At 42.1% G+C, this 21,116-nt stretch overlaps 1 protein-coding gene across 1 annotated transcript in view; it reads left to right on the forward strand.

Moving 5' to 3' along the window:
- The first annotated feature begins 41 nt into the window (after positions 1–41).
- Positions 42–21,116, forward strand: part of LOC117552664 (contactin-associated protein-like 4) — a 57,825-nt gene continuing 36,750 nt past the window's right edge. Inside the window, exon 1 of the mRNA XM_034226239.1 lies at positions 42–248. Coding sequence (XP_034082130.1) covers positions 164–248 — 85 coding nt within the window. The 5' untranslated portion in view covers positions 42–163. The remainder of the gene's footprint in view (positions 249–21,116) is intronic.

Below are 21,116 nucleotides of genomic sequence, written 5' to 3' on the forward strand. Positions count from 1 at the left end.
CCTTCTCCCCCCTCACTCTGCAGAGTGCAGCCAAACAGAGACGAGCCTCCCTTGCTGTCCTTGCTGTGGAGCCAGGTGCATGTTGTTCAGCGCTGCACACACAGAACAGGGATCTGGAAAGTGTGACTGAGTGGAGTAAATAGCAGCATCCTTCCTCTTCATCATGGATCTCTGGAGTAAAACAGTCTGGGGAATAATTACGCCGGTCACCCTGATAGTCTTCAGCTTTCACGGGGAAACAAAAGGAGGTGAGTTCAGTGATACTTTATTTTCGGTCACAGAAGAGATCAGATGTGTGGTTGTGGATCTACTGTTTTCATTCATCTCAAATGTCTGAAAAAGTAGTGTATGAGTTACCAAAATATAAAAAAGGTATATCTCTATCTCTCTTGTAAAGAAGTTTTTAGTTGTGCGTGTTGTTAATCAACAAATCCAGAAAAGTCTTTTTGACAGGCGTCTGATTTTTGAGATTTTTCACATGCACAGCAATATATTCCCATCGATTTTTCTTTTCATACATTTTATGCTTGCACGGCTCTTCAGTGGCACAGTGGGGGTCGTGTGCAGGAGGTGAATGAGAAACACTTTCCTCTCACTCCGCACATTGCCCCTGAGCAAGGCACTCAACCCTCACCTGCTGTGGAGCTTCAAAGGCTGCAGAAGTTAGTAGCACTTTGAAGTGTTCCTGCAAGAGTGTGAATGTGAGAACGTTTTATTTTCTTTAAGTATTCATAACATAGTCTCAGAGGCTAATGTTAGGGATTCATTTGTTCTGTTATCTTTAGTTCTAATCTAATTTATTTCATGGTGGGATGTTTCATGAGCACTCTGGAAACCTGTTTGTTGTCAATGCAGTTAAAAAAAGGAGATTCTCTCTCCTTTTCTGAGTTTAATCGTGTCACACTTGTGTGTTTTTTCCTGCATATAAGTGTGGTGATTTGGCAAGCAAGCTGTCAAATCTGAGTAACAAGTTTATTGGTAAATTGTGATTTTGGAAAAAAGACTCATAATGCCTGAGTCACAGAATTTCACGGCATCATTTTTGCAACAATCTGGCACCCTGATTATACACTGTTGTTTTGACACAGAAGCTGTTTGCATGTGCCAAACACTGACATAATAGTGACAATCCTGCAAACACAGTCCAATAAAGTGTGTGTGTCAGAAGCTAAATGTCAACAGGCTTGAGCAAATAATGTTTCATCAGAGGAAATAAAATGCCATTAAGGAGTACAGTGTGGGTGTAGTGGGCACGGATAAATGATGGATATTACAAAGTCAGGTTTATATATCCCTTGATGTACAACAGCTGTTTGAGAGAGACACGCTGACACAATGGGCTTTGAAAGAGTACAATAAAAGATGTATCTTTCATGAACACAAATTCACAAACCATATTAGCATGATTTGTTAAATTGGTGTCCATTGTGCCATGTGCAGATTATGTGTATCATAACTCTTAATAATAATACATTTTATTTTTAGGCGCCTTTCATGACACCCAAGGACACCGTACAATTTGTTAAAAAAAAAAAACCCGCTAATAGGCAACAGAACATGATAAAAACACAAACAGGAAATCATGGAGGAGACAGTCAAGTGGACACAAATGAAACATATAATGGGGAGCACTCCAGTGAGTAGGCAGATTTGAACAGGTGGGTTTTTAATTGGGATTTGAATATGGTGATTGTGTCTGACTGTCGGATATGCGGGGGAAGGGAGTTCCAGAGTCTGGGAGCAGTGCAGCTAAAAGCCCGAGCACCCACTCTTATCCCTAATATACTCATCCCTAATAGCACTATACTGTACATGAGAGAGGAATGGTTATCGTGCTGAGTAACAAATATAACAATACATTTCACATTTGGTCAACATTTTATATTTTTAGTTTTTGTATATTTATTTAATTTTGTGTATTTTTGTAATTGTTTTATTTAATTTATATGTATTACATTTATTTTTTATTTTAATATATATGATTTTATATTATATTTTGTATTTCTTATATTTTATTAGTTTTTTTGTGTCTGTCGTCGATATTCTGGAGTTTTTAGTATAATTTATTTTAAATGTATGTCTTGGTCTATCAACTTCTGACTTGAGAATAAAAAGCTGAACAGAGAAACCACAACCAAAAGAAAATGTCACCGTCTCTCTCAAATGTATAAGCACTGCTTCAAACCACTGCTCTGTCCTCTTTGAGAGCAAACATAGTACATCATCCAATTTATAATCTCTGATGGCAGACCTCTCTCCACACTTTATTTGACTTTGTGTTCGTGTTCTTCCACCGCCACAGGCAAGGTCTGACTCAAGCTATTTGTCAGAGTGAACAAAGGAGGTAAAAGCATCATGAGGGCGGACGTTTCTGTTCCTGCAGCCGTGCACGGTGACCCTGCTCTGAAGCAGCAGAGAATTTAGGAGGCCGTGGGTAGAGAGACAACTCTGTGACATGAAGTTTGAGCCTCGAGAGGCCGACAAGTCTCTCATGAGCACAACTGTGTCCTTTATAAAGAAGCAAAGGGTCCAACAGAGAGCACTCCGGCTCAACATATGCTCATTGATGGCTAGTGACAAATATCTCTGGGATATACAATCAGGGTAGGTTTAGTAGACTGATATTGGACGGGTGTTCACCTCACAATCAACGTCCAATCCATTGCCAATACAGGATGTTTTGTGCCATGTTTGTGTCTGGCTTTCATGCAGGAGACTGGAGATGTCGTCCCATAGCAGACATTCAAAGCTTTTGTAAGACATACAATTTGGATAAATGTTGGCGCTGGACTGTGTTGAAAAGTAAGTAATTTATTAAAGTTGTCTGGACCTGCTGACGTGCAACTGTGCACCATTTCCCAGCTGCCTGAAGAGCAACCAATCTGACCCAAGACCTGTGTTTTTTTATGATGACACATTGCGAGTAAATCGTATAAATCCAATTTGAACCATGCAGGTTATTTTAAAGCTTTGTAAAGTGATGTATCGTACAAACTTTAATGTGACTCCACACTACTGAGGCTAATTAATTCCTGACGCAGTCCCACCTATCATCAGACTGTGTAGGATGATGCCGTATGCATTGCCACATGTCATATCTACAGAATTGGACATATTTGTCTTTACAGGGTTGATATAAGTACCAAATATTATACAATTACTTAAGTTACATATACACTAGAGCTGTTGTTCAGCAGAAACATTTAGGAACAAACGCAACTAAGCAAAAAGCTAATTTCTAAGTTGTAAATTGTGTTTAAAACCATAACTCAACACCTAGCAAATCACATGATTGATGTCAGTCAGCAACACTTACTGTAAGATAGAAATTCTACCTTAAATAACATGTTCCTCATTCGACGCAGACTCTGGGAGAGTCAGAGAGCTAAGAGGCTAATTGCTGGCTGAGGAAGGAGACGTCTGTAACCTTTCACTGCAGATGAGAAGTAGAAACGGTAACTGCAAGTCATTTATACAAACCTGTTCCTGCAAATATGTTGCCTAGCAATCCATTACTGGAGTGAATGCTGTAGTTCAGAAATCATTTATCTTCATTTGTTATTTGCAACTGCAGCTGAGGTGCTTAGATCATCGCCATATTTGTTTCTATTCTTTCATTATTAGTATACCTTTTTAAAATTCCTTTAATACATATAAAGTTTACCATTTGAAGATGTTTATCCCGCTAGAACATATTTACTTGAATTGAAATAAGAGCAAATTGCTTTTTATTCAATAGTGTTTTACTGCGTGTAATTTTCTCTTGATACACCGAGGAAATGACTGCCTTCAGGTTCATTCTGCGAGTATAGCAGAGCTCAGTTTAACGTTCAGTGATGGGATTTACTTGAAATCTTCTTGCCCAGAAAGGAAATGAGATGCTGCATAAATAAACGAATGAACACACACTTATTTCCTGCAATTACCTGCACAATGCTCCCTGAAATACATAAGCAATGAGCAGAAACACCCCTCACTGACATTCAGAGAGTGCTTCTGAGTGCACTCCTCCCGTGTCTGATTGAGACAATTCCCACTCAACTTTAGACTCTAAAACAGAGTGCAGGACACTTTTCATTTCTCTCTGTTTCTCCAGAGTTGTTGCACAAGTCCTCATTTCAGTCAGTGGAGTGTGTTCTCATGTCAGATAACGCCGCTGCGATACCAACCTGTGCACATGTGTGTCCTCGAGGGTGTGCATGTTAGTGTGTGTGTCCTGAGATAAGGAGCTAATGGCCATGTGTGAACATCATGACAGGCGTGTAAGGGAATACTAAGCAGCGACGCAGTAGTGTGTGTTTGTGTGGCTATAAATGTGGTTAGTGTGTCTGTGTGCACATGTGGTGTCAGATAAGGAATGACTCACAGTCACCGGCAGTCTCCAAGAAGAGAGTGCTCACGCCAAATCTAGTGTTTCATTCCAGAGAGAAGAGGCAGAGGAAGTGTTGTCGTCTCTCATGTCACTTTGTAGAGGCTTCTTAGATTTGGGAGCTGGTGATGGATGCTGAGCTGTAGTGTGTTTGGTTAATCAGCCCTAAGCTAAATGATAGGTATTTCTGTATTTTTAATGCTCATTCTAACAGAGTGTTGTGCTGTCACTTGCTGAGAAGTTTCACCATGACCAAAATTGACACATTTAATTATGTGAACGGGAAATATGAGGATTGTTGCTTTAACACATAAACAAAATGACTCATTGGACGCCCAACCATGCTTTTTGGTTACATTATATTATCATCGTCGTACGTCGGGGTAAACCTGTATCTGTCAGGCAGGAATCCAGATGTATTAACCCAGCTACAAAAATTTAAGCGATGAAACTGAAGCCTGCAGGCTATAAATCTTAGTTTGGGACCTATTGATGTTTGCTGGAGGCCAGTCCCTCTGGTGCTCTGGCTCCCTAAACATCATCACTCTTCAAAGGGTCCCGTCATCATCATGGTTTCAGACTCCACTCAAGTTACAGTTCTCTGACTCTCTGCTTCCCTGGGGGTCGTAGTTTAGACAGAATACAAACAAAACTGTCTGTAGGTGCAGGTCCAGGTGTTAGTAGAGTAATCAGCTTCAGCTTTACCTTAAAAGCATCTTCTTTATTGAATTATTCTTGAGTAATGCTCGGGAATCCCTTCAATATGTAGGGATGTTTATCTGATATCTTGCATGTCCTTTGACCTGTTGATCAAGGTTGCAAGTGATGTGATTACAATTAATAAAGTTATACTTAAAATGATGATGATATTGACAAAGCTAATCGCCTTTATATAAGATTTGCTGCTAGACTGAGCAGTCCTCAGTGGATTTTGGTTCAAGGATTTCTTCTCCTTTCTTTGCTCTAGTTTGCTTTTGTTTCTTTTCGAGGATGGAGAACTTGCTAGTTCAGTTTTCGCTGCTTTGTTTCTTAGTTTATTTCAGTCAGACAACTCACGTGTGTCTTACTATGTTTATTAGAAGTAGCATATAGTTTGAGTTTGGCGTCTAGGCTCGGGCCTCATCACTCCACAGATTTACAAAGAACATTGAGTGATGATTAGATAACTATCCCCCGAGCCGACAGGTGGAAGCTGGGGTGGAAGCTGGGGTGGAAGCTGGGGTGGAAGCTGGGGTGGAAGCTGGGGTGGAAGCTGGGGTGGAAGCTGGGGTGGAAGCTGGGTGGATGCTGGGGTGGAAGCTGGGGGTGGAAGCTGGGGTGGAAGCTGGGGTGGAAGCTGGCGTGGAAGCTGGGGTGGAAGCTGGGGTGGAAGCTGGGGTGGAAGCTGGGGTGGATGCTGGGGTGGAAGCTAGGGGTGGAAGCTGGGGTGGAAGCTGGGTGGAAGCTGGGGTGGAAGCTGGGGTGGAAGCTGGGGTGGAAGCTGGGTGGAAGCTGGGGTGGAAGCTGGGTGGAAGCTGGGGTGGTAGCTGGGTGGAAGCTGGGTGGAAGCTGGGGTGGAAGCTGGGGTGGAAGCTGGGGTGGAAGCTGGGGTGGAAGCTGGGGTGGAAGCTGGGGTGGAAGCTGGGGGGGAAGCTGGGGTGGAAGCTGGGGCTGAAGCTGGGTGGAAGCTGGGGGTGGAAGCTGGGGGTGGAAGCTGGGGTGGAAGCTGGGGTGGAAGCTGGGGGTGGAAGCTGGGGGTGGAAGCTGGGGTGGAAGCTGGGGGTGGAAGCTGGGGGTGGAAGCTGGGGTGGAAGCTGGGGGTGGAAGCTGGGGTGGAAGCTGGGGGTGGAAGCTGGGGTGGAAGCTGGGGTGGAAGCTGGGGTGGAAGCTGGGGTGGAAGCTGGGATGGAAGCTGGGGTGGAAGCTGGGGTGGAAGCTGGGGTGGAAGCTGGGGTGGAAGCTGGGGTGGTGGGGGGTCAGGCGAGCAGCAGCAACATGAAACACAGCAGCAGGAACATGAACGCAGCAATAGCAAGTGAACACAGCAGCAGCAGCATATCGAGGCAGAGGCAGGAAGACCTGGCAGCTTAAATAGAGCGGCATGTTTAGGAGAATGTGTTTGGTTGGTTGTAAGAGGGACGAGGTGCGTCACGTGTTAATGTATCATTAGTGCTCGAGTTGACTGCCTGAACTAGCTCACAGTCTTCGCCCCATTTCATGCATTTGCCTTTTAGTCTAGGGGGGAAGGTCTAGGTAGGGCTGGTCCAAGATTCCTCTATCTTTTTTGGCAGATCCTCCTTTATAATTAATTCTATTATAAATAAAATGTGTTTTTATTTGTAATCAGAAGCTCAGGTTTGGTGTTTAAATTACAAGCTGAAAGGTTTTATTTTGCCTTTTGGCTGTAACTGGAGAGGGAGAACAGAGTTGACACTGATCAAGGGTATAATGACGGTGACGAAGATAAAGAAGACCATGGAGATGATGAAGACGATTATCATGATAAAGTGGATCAAGATAAATGAAAATAAGTTAATGAAGAAAGATTAGAGTCATGGAGAAGATATTGATGATGAGGATGATGATAGAAATAAAAATAAGATGATAATAAAGAAGATTATATTGTAATGTGACAAAGAACCAGACGAACATGGTGGCAATAATAAGGAATAAAACATAACGAAGGACAACATATAGACGAGGATGAATGAAATGTAACACACAAATACAGCTGACATTCTTCCCGAGTCCTAACACATTTTTATTTTATTACCTTGCTTGTGAACATATGTAAGAGTTGTTTTCTTGCAGTACGCTTGTGTTTCTGCCTGGAATTTAACCAGCAACCAGAAACATCAATGAATCATTGTCATTTCTAACCCTGGGCTTAACCCTTAAAAATCACTTAACTTTTCACTTAACCTTGTATATCTTTACTGTAAAATAGCCCTTGGCATAATTTAACCGAAGATCTACTGGAGCTGTCTCCGTATTCCTTCAGAGTGTTATCCACGGTCGGATCCCTCCTCTCCTCGCTGCCATGAGAGATAATTAGATCAGATGCTGTGTATTAATTAATTTGCGTAGCAGAAGTGTTATTGGTATCAGAGGCGGTGGCGGCTGACATTGAACACCGCAGGACGCAGCTGAGTCGAAGGCGAACTTTAAGATGCCACAAAGATAACGTTTAATGAGCAAGTTAATGAGATGAAAGATGTAGCGCAGAAAGAGGAGTGAACACCTGCAGTTCCTCCAGAGTTGCTGAAGAAATCTCTCTCCTTACTTCAGTTTTATGCTACCTTAGGTAAGTGTTAGTTATTCAGAACAGCCACCATGCAGCTAGGTGTCAGGGTTTGGGCAGGATGTTGGACACAAAAGAAGTAAAAAGAGGATGGCACATGGCAGGTATATTACACAAAGTGAGCTTTTATTCATCACAATCTGATATACAAAAGCAGGCTATCACAAAACAGGGGGACCAGGCAATGTGGAATCCAACAAAGAATAAACTGAACATGCACAGAGCAGGAATGGCATGAGGAACACGAGTAGGAACAGTGAAACGAACACAGGGAATCAGGAACCAGACGGGGACAAAGGCATCGGACTGACAAAGAAAACATAACAGAGAGTCATATACTGTATAGCAGTGGCGAACCGTGTCTATCACAACTGGACCTTCTGTAGACACCCCCCCCCCCCCCCGCCGCCGCCGCCGCCCCCCCCGCCGTTATTGAAAAGGGTACTCACAACAATTCCGTAACAACTTCATCTTCACCTGTTGCACTTGTCATTTCAACGTTAAAAACAATAAAACGGCATGAATTGCTTCGTCGCATTTATCTAGATCCTCTGTCTCGAGCCAGTGAACTAGCGGGCCTTCTAGAGCAGTGATTCTCAAATGGGGGTACGCGGACCCCTGGGGGTACGTTGGGGTACTGAGGGGGTACGCGAGATTAAAAAAAAAAAAAAAGGTTCATTTAAAAAATAATCTTAGTAAAATAAGTTAAATAGAAAACACAATTGTATATAAAACATTCCTAGAACCACCAAGGGGGTCCTCATATAAACATGTCAAATGTGTGTATTGTATTTGATAGTTTTTCACAATAACATATTACTTAAATTGAAAAACTCCTTGGAAAAATCTGTTTTATAAAAGTGTTATGTTATTTTTTTTCATGCATAAAGTGAAAATATCCTTAGTTTGTTGTAATACATACCACGAAGGAGTTAATACATCACACACTGAGGGAACATCACTATATTGTAATTATTTATATAGGCTTTTTCGATCAAAAATGTTCTGGATCGGTCAGGGGGTACTTGGCTGAGAAAATGTTTCAAAGGGGGTACATTGGTTAGGTTGACATCCTACCTCCACAACAGGAAACAGTTTGTCTCCATCAGTGGCTCAAACTCAGCCCCGGCCCCAGTCCACCACGGTGTACCCCAGGGCTCTGTGCTTGGCCCCCTCCTGTTCAACATTTACATGCTCCCCCTCGGCCAGATCATCCGACATCATGGACTCAACTTCCACTGCTACGCTGATGATACCCAATTGTATCTCAGCACCACTCCATCCTCCCAGCTCCCCCCTCAGTCTCTCATCAACTGCCTGCATGACATCAAAGCATGGATGTCATGCAACTATCTGAAACTAAACAGCATGAAAACAGAGCTCATGGTTGTGGCACCCAAGGCCCTGCTCCAGAAGGTTGGTGACTTCGTCCTTGAGGTTGACGGCTGCTCCATCTCCCCATCTCCTGAAGCCCGCAACCTGGGTGTCATCCTCGACTCCACCCTTTCCTTCCATTCCCACGTCAAATCTGTGACCAAATCGGCCTTTTATCACCTGAGGAACATTGCCAGACTCCGACCGTCACTCTCGGAGTCGGTTGCCGAAACCCTAGTCCATGCATTTGTCACCACCCGCTTGGACTACTGCAATGGTGTCCTGTTCGGGGTTCCCAACAAAACCCTGGACAGGCTCCAGTATGTCCAAAACTGTGCTGCTAGGGTACTCACGCACACAAAACCGTGGCAGCACATCACTCCCACCCTCATCCACCTACACTGGTTGCCGGTCAAGTCCCGCATATCCTACAAAATCCTCCTCCTTACCTACAAATCCCTCCATGCCCTTGCCCCCCAGTACCTATCGGACATCCTTCACCCACATGCCCCACCCCGGAACCTGCGGTCCTCAGACTCTGGCCTGCTTACCACCCCCCGCACCAAACTGTGAACCTACGGGGACAGAGCCTTCAGTGTGGCAGCCCCCACCCTCTGGAACGCTCTCCCTGCGGAGATACGCAACATCCCCACACTTGAAGCCTTCAAAAGGGCCCTCAAGTCCCATCTGTTTGCCAAGGCTTTCGGCCCCTAAATCGATCTGTTGTTCTGTTTGTCTGTCTTTTGTTTTGTTATGTTTGTCTTTGCACTATTACTTGTGAAGCGACCTTGGGTCCCCTGAAAGGCGCTATAGAAATCGAAGCTATTATTATTATTATTATTATTACATTACTGAAAAAAGTTTGAGAAGCACTGTCCTAGAATACCCTGAAACCGAGGGAAACTCTGAAAGAATACGCCCATTGGCTACAAATCAATATATGATTGGTTGATCAAACTGTCAGTCCAAACGTACTCTCTCATTCAGTGCAACGGCCAGGGCATTCGATCAAGGATGTAGAATACCTTGGTTGAAGGATATTCTACCCAGAGACCCAGAACAAGATCTGATTGGTTGCTTTCTTTTCTAACACAAAACCACTGAAATGCGTAGAGCATGGTCCGAGAAGGACAAACAAATCAACGTAACACTGTAATATTACAGATCAACAACACAGATACGATTTTCATTTTATTTATATAATTAAATCGATTGTTTTATCCGAGTGTTCCAGTTCTCTGAATACCTTGAAGGCCCTGACGGTTCGCCACTGCTGTATAGAGATGGGACTAATCACATTAACACAACAAAGCTGGAGTGGGCACTGGGCAGGTAAGGACACAAGGATCTGAGCTAACACATAAGGATGCTAATGAGAGAGGCCCTGAGATGGAGCTTTGAGGAACATTTGTCCGCTCAAATGTGTAATCATCTATGGCCACAAGATAATCCCTGTCCTTCAAAGTATCTTAAAAAAGAGGAGTGTGTCTTAACTTCTTATCATTATAAATAAATACAAACTTTTGAACATTAAAGCATGTAACATTTCTCAGTATACAGAATGAAGTATGACTGCAGCAGTAGTAATGGCAGTGAGATGAAGAAGATATATGTGTCACTGACCTGCACCACACACACACACACACACACACACACACACACACACACACACACACACACACACACACACACACACACACACACACACACACACCATGTATACATCACTTCAGGGGACATTACATTGACTTACATGCATTTCCTGGAGACTTATCCTAACCTTAACCATAACCAACACATGCCTAACCCTAACTCTTACCCTTAACCTTAACCTTACCCTTACCCTTACCCTAACCCTAATCCTAAACCTAACCAAGTCTTCACCCTAACATTAATGATTCCCCTCATGGGGACCTCCTATATGTCCCCATAAGGGAAGCCAGTCCCCACACGTGACTATGTAAACAGATGTAGGTCCCCACAAGTATAGTAATGCTAGACCACACACACACACACACACACACACACACACACACACACACACACACACACACACACACACACACACACGCACACACGCACACACACCATGTATCACTTCAGGGGACATTACATTGACTTTCATGCATTTCCTGGAGACTTATCCTAACCTTAACCAACTTTTCACCCTAAAATGAATGATTCCCCCCATGACACACACACACACACACACACACACACACACACACACACACACACACACACACACACACACACACACACACACACACACACACACACACACACACACACACACACACACATGGTGAGCATTGTACAAACTCTGAATGCACACTGTCCGACTGGCCTCAATATCATGGATAAAAAAGTGAAGTCCCTTCTGTATAAAAGTTATTTTGCAGTGTGTTAGTAATGTTTTTGCCTCTGGTTTCCTCTGTCTCAGGTTTCTTTATGGTGAATATAGTTGTATCTTCTCTGATTTGGTTCAATTGAAAAGCCTGAGGATGTTTTTGCTCAAATGACGAAAATTAAAAATATTTATGCAATGAGAGCCATTTTCTGTGACAGTAAAGAGTCATGTTCTTGTTCATGTCATTAAGTAGTAGCTGCCAGCTATTTTGAAGACGTATGCTGTTTGATTCAATATTCAAATGAGTCTAACTTCTTTTTTAAATTATGAATATGGAACATGGACTAACATTAAGCTCTTCCTCTAGTAGTACACTTAGGATTTTGTGGTGATTTGTCCCCTTTATTCATGCATCACTCCACTTCAAATGCGTCGTTCAAGGGATAAAGTCAGTTCAATCAGGAGAGACGGTTTTGATGTAAGAATACATATTTATTGCCAGGGATACACAATGAATATAATGGAGTTTTGGCGATTAGGCCCCGTTGTGTAGGAGAATCATTCGGGAGGGGAGAACCGATCGGATGAAACCCCCCGGGGTCTAGACCCTGGTGGTGGTAAATGGATAGTTGGGGTCGGTCTGAAGGGGAGTGGCTTAGCTTGACCCTGGTGGTGGTGAATGGATGGTTGGGGTCAGTCTGAAGGGGAGTGGCTTAGCTTGACCCTGGTGGTGGTGAATGGATGGTTGGGGTCGGTCTGAAGGGGAGGGGCTTAGCTACACCCTGGTGGTGGTGAATGGATGGTTGGGGTCGGTCTGAAGGGGAGGGGCTTAGCTTGACTCTGGTGGTGGTGAATGGATGGTTGGGGTCGGTCTGAAGGGGAGGGGCTTAGCTACACCCTGGTGGTGGTGAATGGATGGTTGTGGTCGGTCTGAAGGGGAGGGGCTTAGCTAGACCCTGGTGGTGGTGAATGGATAGTTGGGTCGGTCTGAAGGGGAGGGGCTTAGCTTGACCCTGGATTCAGAGGGACAGAAGGTGAAAAGGGGTGGAGGAGGGTTGCATCGAGTCACCTGAAATGACAGCTGTCAGAGGGGAGAGCAGATTTAAAAGGTTTAGCGGAGCGCTATGATAGGCTTGTGAGAATAGAGCGAAGTGATAGGTTAGCTGGGGACTGGAGTGACGCCCCCGATCACTTATTGAGAGGAGAGAGAGTAACATGAAAATAGTGAATGAAGAGTAAGGAAGGCCTTCCTGGTTGAACTTGCGCTGAGCTTCATTAGTGTTTTCCAAGCCAGTTCAGGAATTACAGTCTAATTTTCCATTCATGAGCCAGATTCTGTAACCTTCTGTAACTCTGCAGCTGTGGGGGTTTCAGGTTTCTGTCTTTGTAGATGCGATGAAAGTTAAACCTGCCCAACTCAGAGTAAAAAAGGATTTGCTGAAGAGTTGAGCTCTTTCGTTTTCCAAGATTGTAATCATTGGTGTTAAAACTTGTGGTATCTTGGTATCTTATATCCAATTTTGTCCGTGAGTTTGTTTGTGTGTCATCATGGGAGACTTTGCCATGAGTATTTCTGTCTGTCTTTGCAAAGGTTTTGTCACTTTGATAGCGGTGCAACACACATAAAGGTTGGATTTGAAAAAGTCTTTGATCTGGGCAAAGGGCGCCAAGTGGACAGGTATATGGTGTCTAGTTTATCTTGTTTTATCATGAATATTATGATTATTTTTTGCCCTTTGTGTGGCATTTTCTGCATGAAAGTGGATTTAGGTATAATCTTTAGTAAATGTTTTGATTGTTGTGCCCTGTCTCCATGCTTTAATGTTCAAAAAGCTCTTTATTGTTCTCATACTGTCTGTGCTGCAGCACCTCTTTTCACCCTCTGTCTGAAACCAGAGCCCAGTCTGCTCTGATTGGTTAGCTGGCCGGCTCTGTTGTGATTGGTTAACCGCTTAGAGATGTCCCGCCCCTTAGCCTATCACCTACATTGTGTTGGAGCGGTAGCCAATAGAAACACGAGTGTAGTATGTTTTGTGTTATGCATGTATTGTTCACATTTATGTTTAGTGTTTCTTTTTGTCTTTGTTTTGTTATAACGCCTTGTGCGGAATGCTTCGGCAATACTATGTTCAAAATGTGGTCATGCCAATAAAGCCCTTATGTATTGTATTGTGTTACATAGTGATGTCACTATCTTCCGGAAGTAAACAAAGGAGTCCAATCGAGGCGTTTCAGGCGTATATACAACACACTACAGGAAAGGGAAAACCCCAAAAAGCACAATTGGGCCTCTTTAAATTGTAGCGCTGCTCCAATAGAGGAGAAGTTTCTTTGTGATGATGGGAGCACTCTTGACATTCTGCCACAAACTTAGTGAATCCATAAACTAATAAGGACTTTGAACCAGACTTGTATTGTGCTTTCCAAGGTGCTATTTATGTTTTCCGTGCCCTTGTCCCAAATGAGTTGTTGGTGAGCCAGTGAGCACACTTAGGACATGCATCAGTGAACACAAGAGCAGCCCCAACAGGAAAGACAACTGCTGTTTCTGACAATTTCCTGCATGGACACTTTCTCAACCTTCAAATTCAACAATATATGCAGAGGGTCAGGCCCTCCCAGCAGGGGAGCGGACAACAAACACTTTCTGTTCAGAGCAGACACCCAGTGGACTTAATCTGTGTCGAAGGAACATCATCAGGAACTTGAGTTTGTTTGTTTTTCTGCATGTTATGAATTTAAATTATCTAACTTTGCATGGATTTCTTTATGTGATTGGTACAATGGAACGTTTTCAGATTTGCACGTCAGATTATTAATATATATTTTTTAAATAGTTTGATTTTCAAATCAAATCAAATCAAGTTTTATTTATATAGCACATTTATAAACGATTTTTGGTCGAGCCAAAGTGCTGTACATGAAATAAGAATAGCCTACAGTAGAGACACTTTACAGCAAATACAACAACACAGATTGTTCAGAATATCAGTATGAGAAAAAACGACACCCTCTATCCTTAGACCCTCTGTCCTTAGACCCTCTGTCCTTAGACCCTCTGTCCTTAGACCCTCTGTCCTTAGACCCTCACATCGTACAAGGAAACACTTCCAGAGAAAAACCCACAGTTTAAGGGGAAAAAATGGGAGAAACCTTGTCAATGCACTTTTGTTAGATAATGCAGTTTTGTCAGTTTACCTTTTGTCCGTAGGGAGGCTGTGGCTCAGTGGATAGTGTGCTGGACTTTGAATCTGGGAATAGCGAGTCCCACTGCAGTCATCATGTCGTTGTGTCCCTGAGACACTTCACCCCAAATTGCTCCTGTGGGCATTGTCCACAGTACTGAATGTGTATGTAAGTCGCTTTGGATAAAAGCGTCTAACAAATTACATGTAATCCGTTTTGCAAGCAAGTAGCACCCAAATGTAGTCGATGCAATTGAATACACTACCCTTGTATCATGGTGTTATGTTAAATGTTTGTTTTGCTTGTATCATGTCTTCACTTTTGTCCTTGTTTGATGTTGCAAATGGAGCTGCTGTGATGCAAGTAAAGTTTCTGACTTTATCTGACAATAAATTATTATCGTATTGCAATACATACTGTTTCATACATGATAACGGCAACTACTAACTGAACTTAACATCTCAATAGTAGTGGATTACACTCTACTGTAAGTGATCCTACTTGTACACACTCTATATACTGTATATATATTTTGCACAAATATATTGACTGACATTTTTTGGATGGATAAGCTTCAGAAGGCAAGAGTCACATCGGTGTACCAGATTTCTGCTCTATGGCTCCCATGAAGCTGGAAGCATTGTTTTGCCGCCTGCAGGCAGAGGATGTGCTGATTCCCACAGCTCAGAATCAGTTTGACAGACAGGATCTTTGCTCGGGCTAGCAAGGCGTGTAGGGAGGCAGCCAGACAAGTCAGAGCAGAAAACACCAGACCGGTCTGATGAAGTGCAGTGCCACAATTCACACTCACTCAAGTCAAAATAGCTTACAGACATTTAAAAAAAGTTAGTGAGATTGCTGCTGAAAACTTTCAAATCCTGCTCCTCAATTGTTAATTAAAGATTAGTACTCAAACCCACATACTCAAGTCCCTCTGCTGCCCCTATAGTAGTTAAAAAGGAATACATTTAATTGAACAGAAAATGTACATATTTGACCGGCATTGATAATGTTTTTTTAGGAGTGAGAGAAAACATTTCATGGCAGTGCTTACACAGATTTCCTGGGTTAAATTAGAGATCCTAATTATTATATTATTATATTATATATTATTATATTATATTTTTTTCTGAGCAATAGTGCTGACCAAAACTGAGTGCTTTACTAAAAGGGTCTTTCATGCACTCAGAATGTCACTTTGTATAAAAAATTACGTCTAAATCTCTGACATGTAAATCGTGATGTAACTATACATTGCATGCACTATTTATGCTGCTCTCGCTTCTCTCCTTTTACCCTTATAGAGCATCTCAAATTAAATGAGTGCAGAAAAAAAAGCATGCATTTCATTACAGTTTCAGATTTCAAAACAGAAAAAGTATATTATTCACATTATTAAAACAAATGCACATATTTAATTGGAAGCAGCGGCCTTGACTCTCCTTGGTCAAACTATGGATTGAGGTTGTGCAGGTCTGCAAAAAAGACCATTTATTTTGAGGATTATGGTTCATGTTTGAGGCCAAAAGCAGGCCTTTGTGTGATTACTGTGCTCGGAGATGCATGAATACTGTATTGTGAGATATGCACAGTGAGATGCACTGAACTGTGAATGACCAAGACTCTGTACTGTATATCTATTGATGAAGTGGAAGAATATGCTCTCAACTTGATTCAACCCCATCTATTGTTGATATTTCAGGAACATGGCAAAGTGGATGCTATGGATGTAGAGAGGGATGGATGAAAGCTACTGGTGAAGCAATAAATAATGATTAGACACGTGTCAGGGGTGTGCTGAGAGTCCTGAGAGCTTTATAGTGCTCTCAAACTCACAGAGCTTTCATTGTGAGAGCTGACAGAGTGAGGGAAACTGATGATTCACAATACCTCTGTTTAAGCCAAGGGGCTGTGGAGCTAAAACTCTTTCAGCAGGCATTATATCCAGTCCTCTGTGTCCATGTCTGTGTCAAAAGTACAACAAACTTTTCGGTGTGTCTGAAAACACCGTAAGTCAGAGAATAACCTCACCAAAAGTGCAGTCAGTTTCACGAACAACTGAATAATTTCTGTTCAAGGCTGTTCTGTGTTTTTAAAGGTAAACATGGAAGTCAAGTAAAGCTAAACTAGGCTAAGCTAAGCTGGCAGTTGATGAGCTACTGAGACAGTGAGACAGTGCCTGTGTAACCTAACATAACAACCTATTAGCATTCTACTTATTTCTCTGGAGTGCTTAGCTATCTTATCTTACCAATAGTGATGTTATTAGAGCTGTATTAAGCTTAGTTGTTCCAATGCAGAGCTAAAGAGAGTTCAGAGCTAATGCTACTGCTAAAGCTAGCAAGAGGAAAAAGCAGATTTACACATTGATTTTTTATTTTCTAGTACAGTAGGTTTGATGTTTGATGAGATGAACGCACATCTAGGTTCGGAAACAAACCAAAATGAAGAAGAGATCCTTACATGGGGAGTTGTTTTGTGCTCTGAGTGCAGATGTTTTATATTCAGTGAGCTGGTGAGAGCCCCGTATTTTAATAAAACGGTTGATTTGCGGTGACACTGCAGGAAGACATTACCGCTCTAAGAAAAGACATCTCACATTGTTTCCACATGTATATAACTGTCAAATAAAGAGTGCACCACTTTGTTAGACTCTGATCGATACTGTGGTGATCAGTTTGAAATTTTAAGTGTTTCAGTGTGTGACTTGACTGCTGATTGAGGTGCAGATTGATGGCTTTCAGTGGAAAATGCACCACGTTATTACGCTTATATATTTCTTCAGAGGCTCAGTGTGAAGAGTCTCTTTGTTTTATCCTGTGAGGCTGATCAATAATAGCATTTCAATCCAGTCTCTATATACTGCAGTCACCTCTAATATGAGGGTAATACAACATTTGGTACCACTTTACAATAAGACTACCCTAATAAAGGATTAATAAAGGGTTTATAATTAGGTTATGAATTAGGTTGTAAACACTTTATTAATCATTAAGAACCATTTATAAACCAGTTCTAAGATAGTTTTCATATCAACACAGGCTCACTATTTGGCAAGATGACAAAGCCTTATATTGGCACTAGCTTACCTATCTGTTGTTCACTGAGTTGATTCCCCCCCCTTCCATCTTGATTTTTCTTGGCATCTCTTATGACCATTTATTAACGAGTCACTAACATTTATAACTGCCAAAGGGGAGCCTTGTAAAGTGTAAAACACATTCCCATGTATTAATGAGTTACTACCATTTCAAATAAGGCTTAGCAGTACAGAGAAATGTGGGCTCTCTATTTGGCAAGCAACCGGTCACAGTTGCCCTGTTTATCTCATGTCTTATAAAAGCTTATTAAGGATTTATAAAGTGTTCACAACCTAATTAATGAATGAATTACAAACTGTTCGTAAATCCTTTATAAGGGTAGTCTTATTGTAAAGTGGTACCCAACATTTGAAGTGTGTCCATAGAGGTTTCTGCTTATTTATTTCTAAAGATTCTGAATAAAAAGGACACATACTAAGTGTCTATTTTAAAGATGACTGCCCTACTTAAACCACTAAATGAATTGAGTTTGTCCAGGCCAGCTCTCCTTAAAGCTATTTGGAGTCAATCATGTATACAAGAGAGAGTAATATCTAGTATTTTAACTTTTCACAGGATTGTCTTCACTACTGCGCAGTGTTTCGAGAAGAGGTTTGTGCTCAAGATTTATCTCCACTTGCTGATGATGTGTCAGACGATGTTGTGCTTCCCTGGTTTTAGTCGAGTCAGAAGAAGAAATTAGTTTCATATTTTGGAAGTCAGCAGCATTTTGTATCCACCACAAGACATTCCATAATTCCTCTACTTTGGTAGTCGTCTCCTCTGAGTCATTAGCCACTTTCCAGAAGTGCAATTTGCCCCTCAAGCTTTTACATTATTTCTGGGTCTATAATAATGTATCATTGGTACAGCGATAGAGATAGAAAATATGTTTTCTATTCTTGTGACAGTATTGCTGCTTAGTGATGTTACGTATTGCTCCGAGGTTTCGGAGCGTGTGTCGAGTAATCCCCGAAGCTTTTTGTGAAGCATGTGTCGAGGCTTGTATCGTTTTGGGCCAGTGACGTCATCGATGACAAACGAAGCCTCGCTGCCTGTCGATACCACGTGACTGCTTCACGAAGCGATTCAGATCGGTTGAACCATTGAACCACAACGCTCATAATACCCATGGATGTATAATAAGAACGATATTACCCCTCCTGTACCCGGGCCCGCTGGTGACACGATGGAATTAAAAGAGCTCAAAACCTCACCTATATAGAGGTCGGAACATGTCATAAGTATAAATAGATACAAGCATAAATAAATGTAGGAGAAAAAAACATAAATGAATAAATACAGGCATAAATATGTTACAGTATTTTCAGGGAGATTCAGCGTGTGTGCTGTGGCTCAGCTGGAAAGCAGTTGACTCACAATCGCAGGGTTCCTGGGGCCTATACTACGAAGCTGGTTCAACCTAACCTGGATATGTTTGAGTTAGCCGGTTGGCCTAATCCAAAACATACACGCTCTCGCTAAACGGTACTACGACGCGGGTTATCAAGTGGATCGCTCAAGCCAGCCGTGTCCTATCTAGTTAGGTGCGCGTTCACATGAAAGGGGTGGTATTTGGAGCATTCGACCAATCACAAACATGGAGAAGCGTACTGACAGCGCAGCGTCATACTTCCTGAATGAAAAGTGAACTTTAATACTAGTCAAAAATGAAGAAGTTAAACTTTAAACATCTATGACTTAAACACTTTATCCAGGATCAAAGCCACAGAGCTGCACCTGCAAGGTGAATACAGCTGGCAAAAGAAAAAGTGTTTGAATGCGTATTAACAGGTTTATGATATCACTGCCCCGTCTAAAACAGGATCTGACTTTAATTACATTTGTCTCGAGTGTTTCGTCAACTTAATGTGTTGCTTAAAATAATACTTCTGCATACAGCATGTGACACTGTGAGTGTTGCACGGCCAGATACGGCTCAGCTGACTCAGATAAGAAAATATATGATACATTATGAAGTGATATGCCGCGGACTGTACTTAATGTTACTCTGATCCGGTTACTTGTGTTGTGGCAGATATTTAAGTAAGCTTTCTTAACGCTAATGTTATAATAGTCAGATTGCTCTGAAGATGGAGGTGATATTCTATTAATGTTCACGTTCACACAGTCGGTGATTTTTGCCGGCCGTCTTTCCTGCGACGGCAGCTTTTCTGTATTTCCTTTCTCCTGTAATATGACTTGATCGCTTTAAACTCCGCACACTGAGCTCTGATTGGTCAGCAGGCAGTGCTTTCACTGAGTTGAGCTCTTAGCCTGCAACCTAACCTGGTCCCGACCAGGTTAGCCGCTAAGCATAAGTTACCATGGAGATCTAGCCTGCTAAAAAGAGAACCAGCTTCGTAGGACCGGAAAGCCGGAGTTTTCCCTGAATTGAGCCGGCTAAGCGGAAATCCTGCTTCGTAGTAGCCTATACCCCCCAGGTTCAACGACTCGTCAATACGTCTTTTTTGTTGTTTATAAAAGCTACAGCTAAATGAGATAATGTAGTTAATAAATGTATTCTTTGATATGGTTTAGCCTTTCTCAGGCTACAACATGGTTACGTTTATGAATATTATTAAGGAATACAAATCCCTATTTGTAATGTTTACCAGCCTCCTTAGGCTTTTCAATCACAATCATTCAACTGGAATAAAAACAATATTGTTAACATGAAAATATGATTTAATGTTCGTTGTTTAGAGTTATTCTAAGGCTTTACTCATTGGGAACTCGGTATGAGATAGAGCACACTGTTGAGATGTCCAATCTGCCTGTTTTACACACTTTGACCAACAGGGGGTTTGTGTTCAAATGAAGCCCATGATGAAGCCTCATGAGATGAACCCTTTTGCGAACCAATTGGCTGGAAAGCTTCAAAGCTTCATAAGGCTTCATCTCGCCATCACTATTGCTGCTGCTATACTTTTAGTATTAATTAAAGAGGCCTTATTATGCGTTTTGGTTGTATTCCCTTTCCTGTTGTCACAATCTTAGTTTTGTCTGTCTTGTCATGAGTTTTATTTTGCAATTCTGTTCTCCCTGTGTCTTGTCTTCCTTCCTGTGTTTTCCCTCCTGTGTCTGATTGTCTGATTGTGTTCACCTGTTGTGTTTCTGCCTCCCCTGCCCAGCTGTGTCTTGTCCTGTGATTACCCTTCTTTGTATTTAGTCTTCTCTTCCCTTGTGTTTCATGTCGGTTCATTGTCTTTCCTGTCTCCCTCCATGTTGGCCACGATCAGTTTTTGTTTACCTCGTGCTTCCTGTTTATTTCATGTCATGTTTTTTCAGTTATCAGCTTTTTTTAAATAAAGCTTGCCTTTTGTTCCTTGACCTTTTTGCCTTTTTTGTATTCTGCATTTGGGTCCTACCTTTTTCCACGAATCCTGACACCTGTAGTGTGTTATATAGGTTTTTGTAAATGTAAATGGTCTGCAAAGGCTAAAATCCCAAAGCTTCCTCCAGAGAGAATCTCTC

The sequence above is a fragment of the Gymnodraco acuticeps genome, unplaced genomic scaffold (genome assembly GCF_902827175.1).
Source record: "Gymnodraco acuticeps unplaced genomic scaffold, fGymAcu1.1, whole genome shotgun sequence".
NCBI classification, from domain to species: Eukaryota; Metazoa; Chordata; class Actinopteri; order Perciformes; family Bathydraconidae; genus Gymnodraco; species Gymnodraco acuticeps.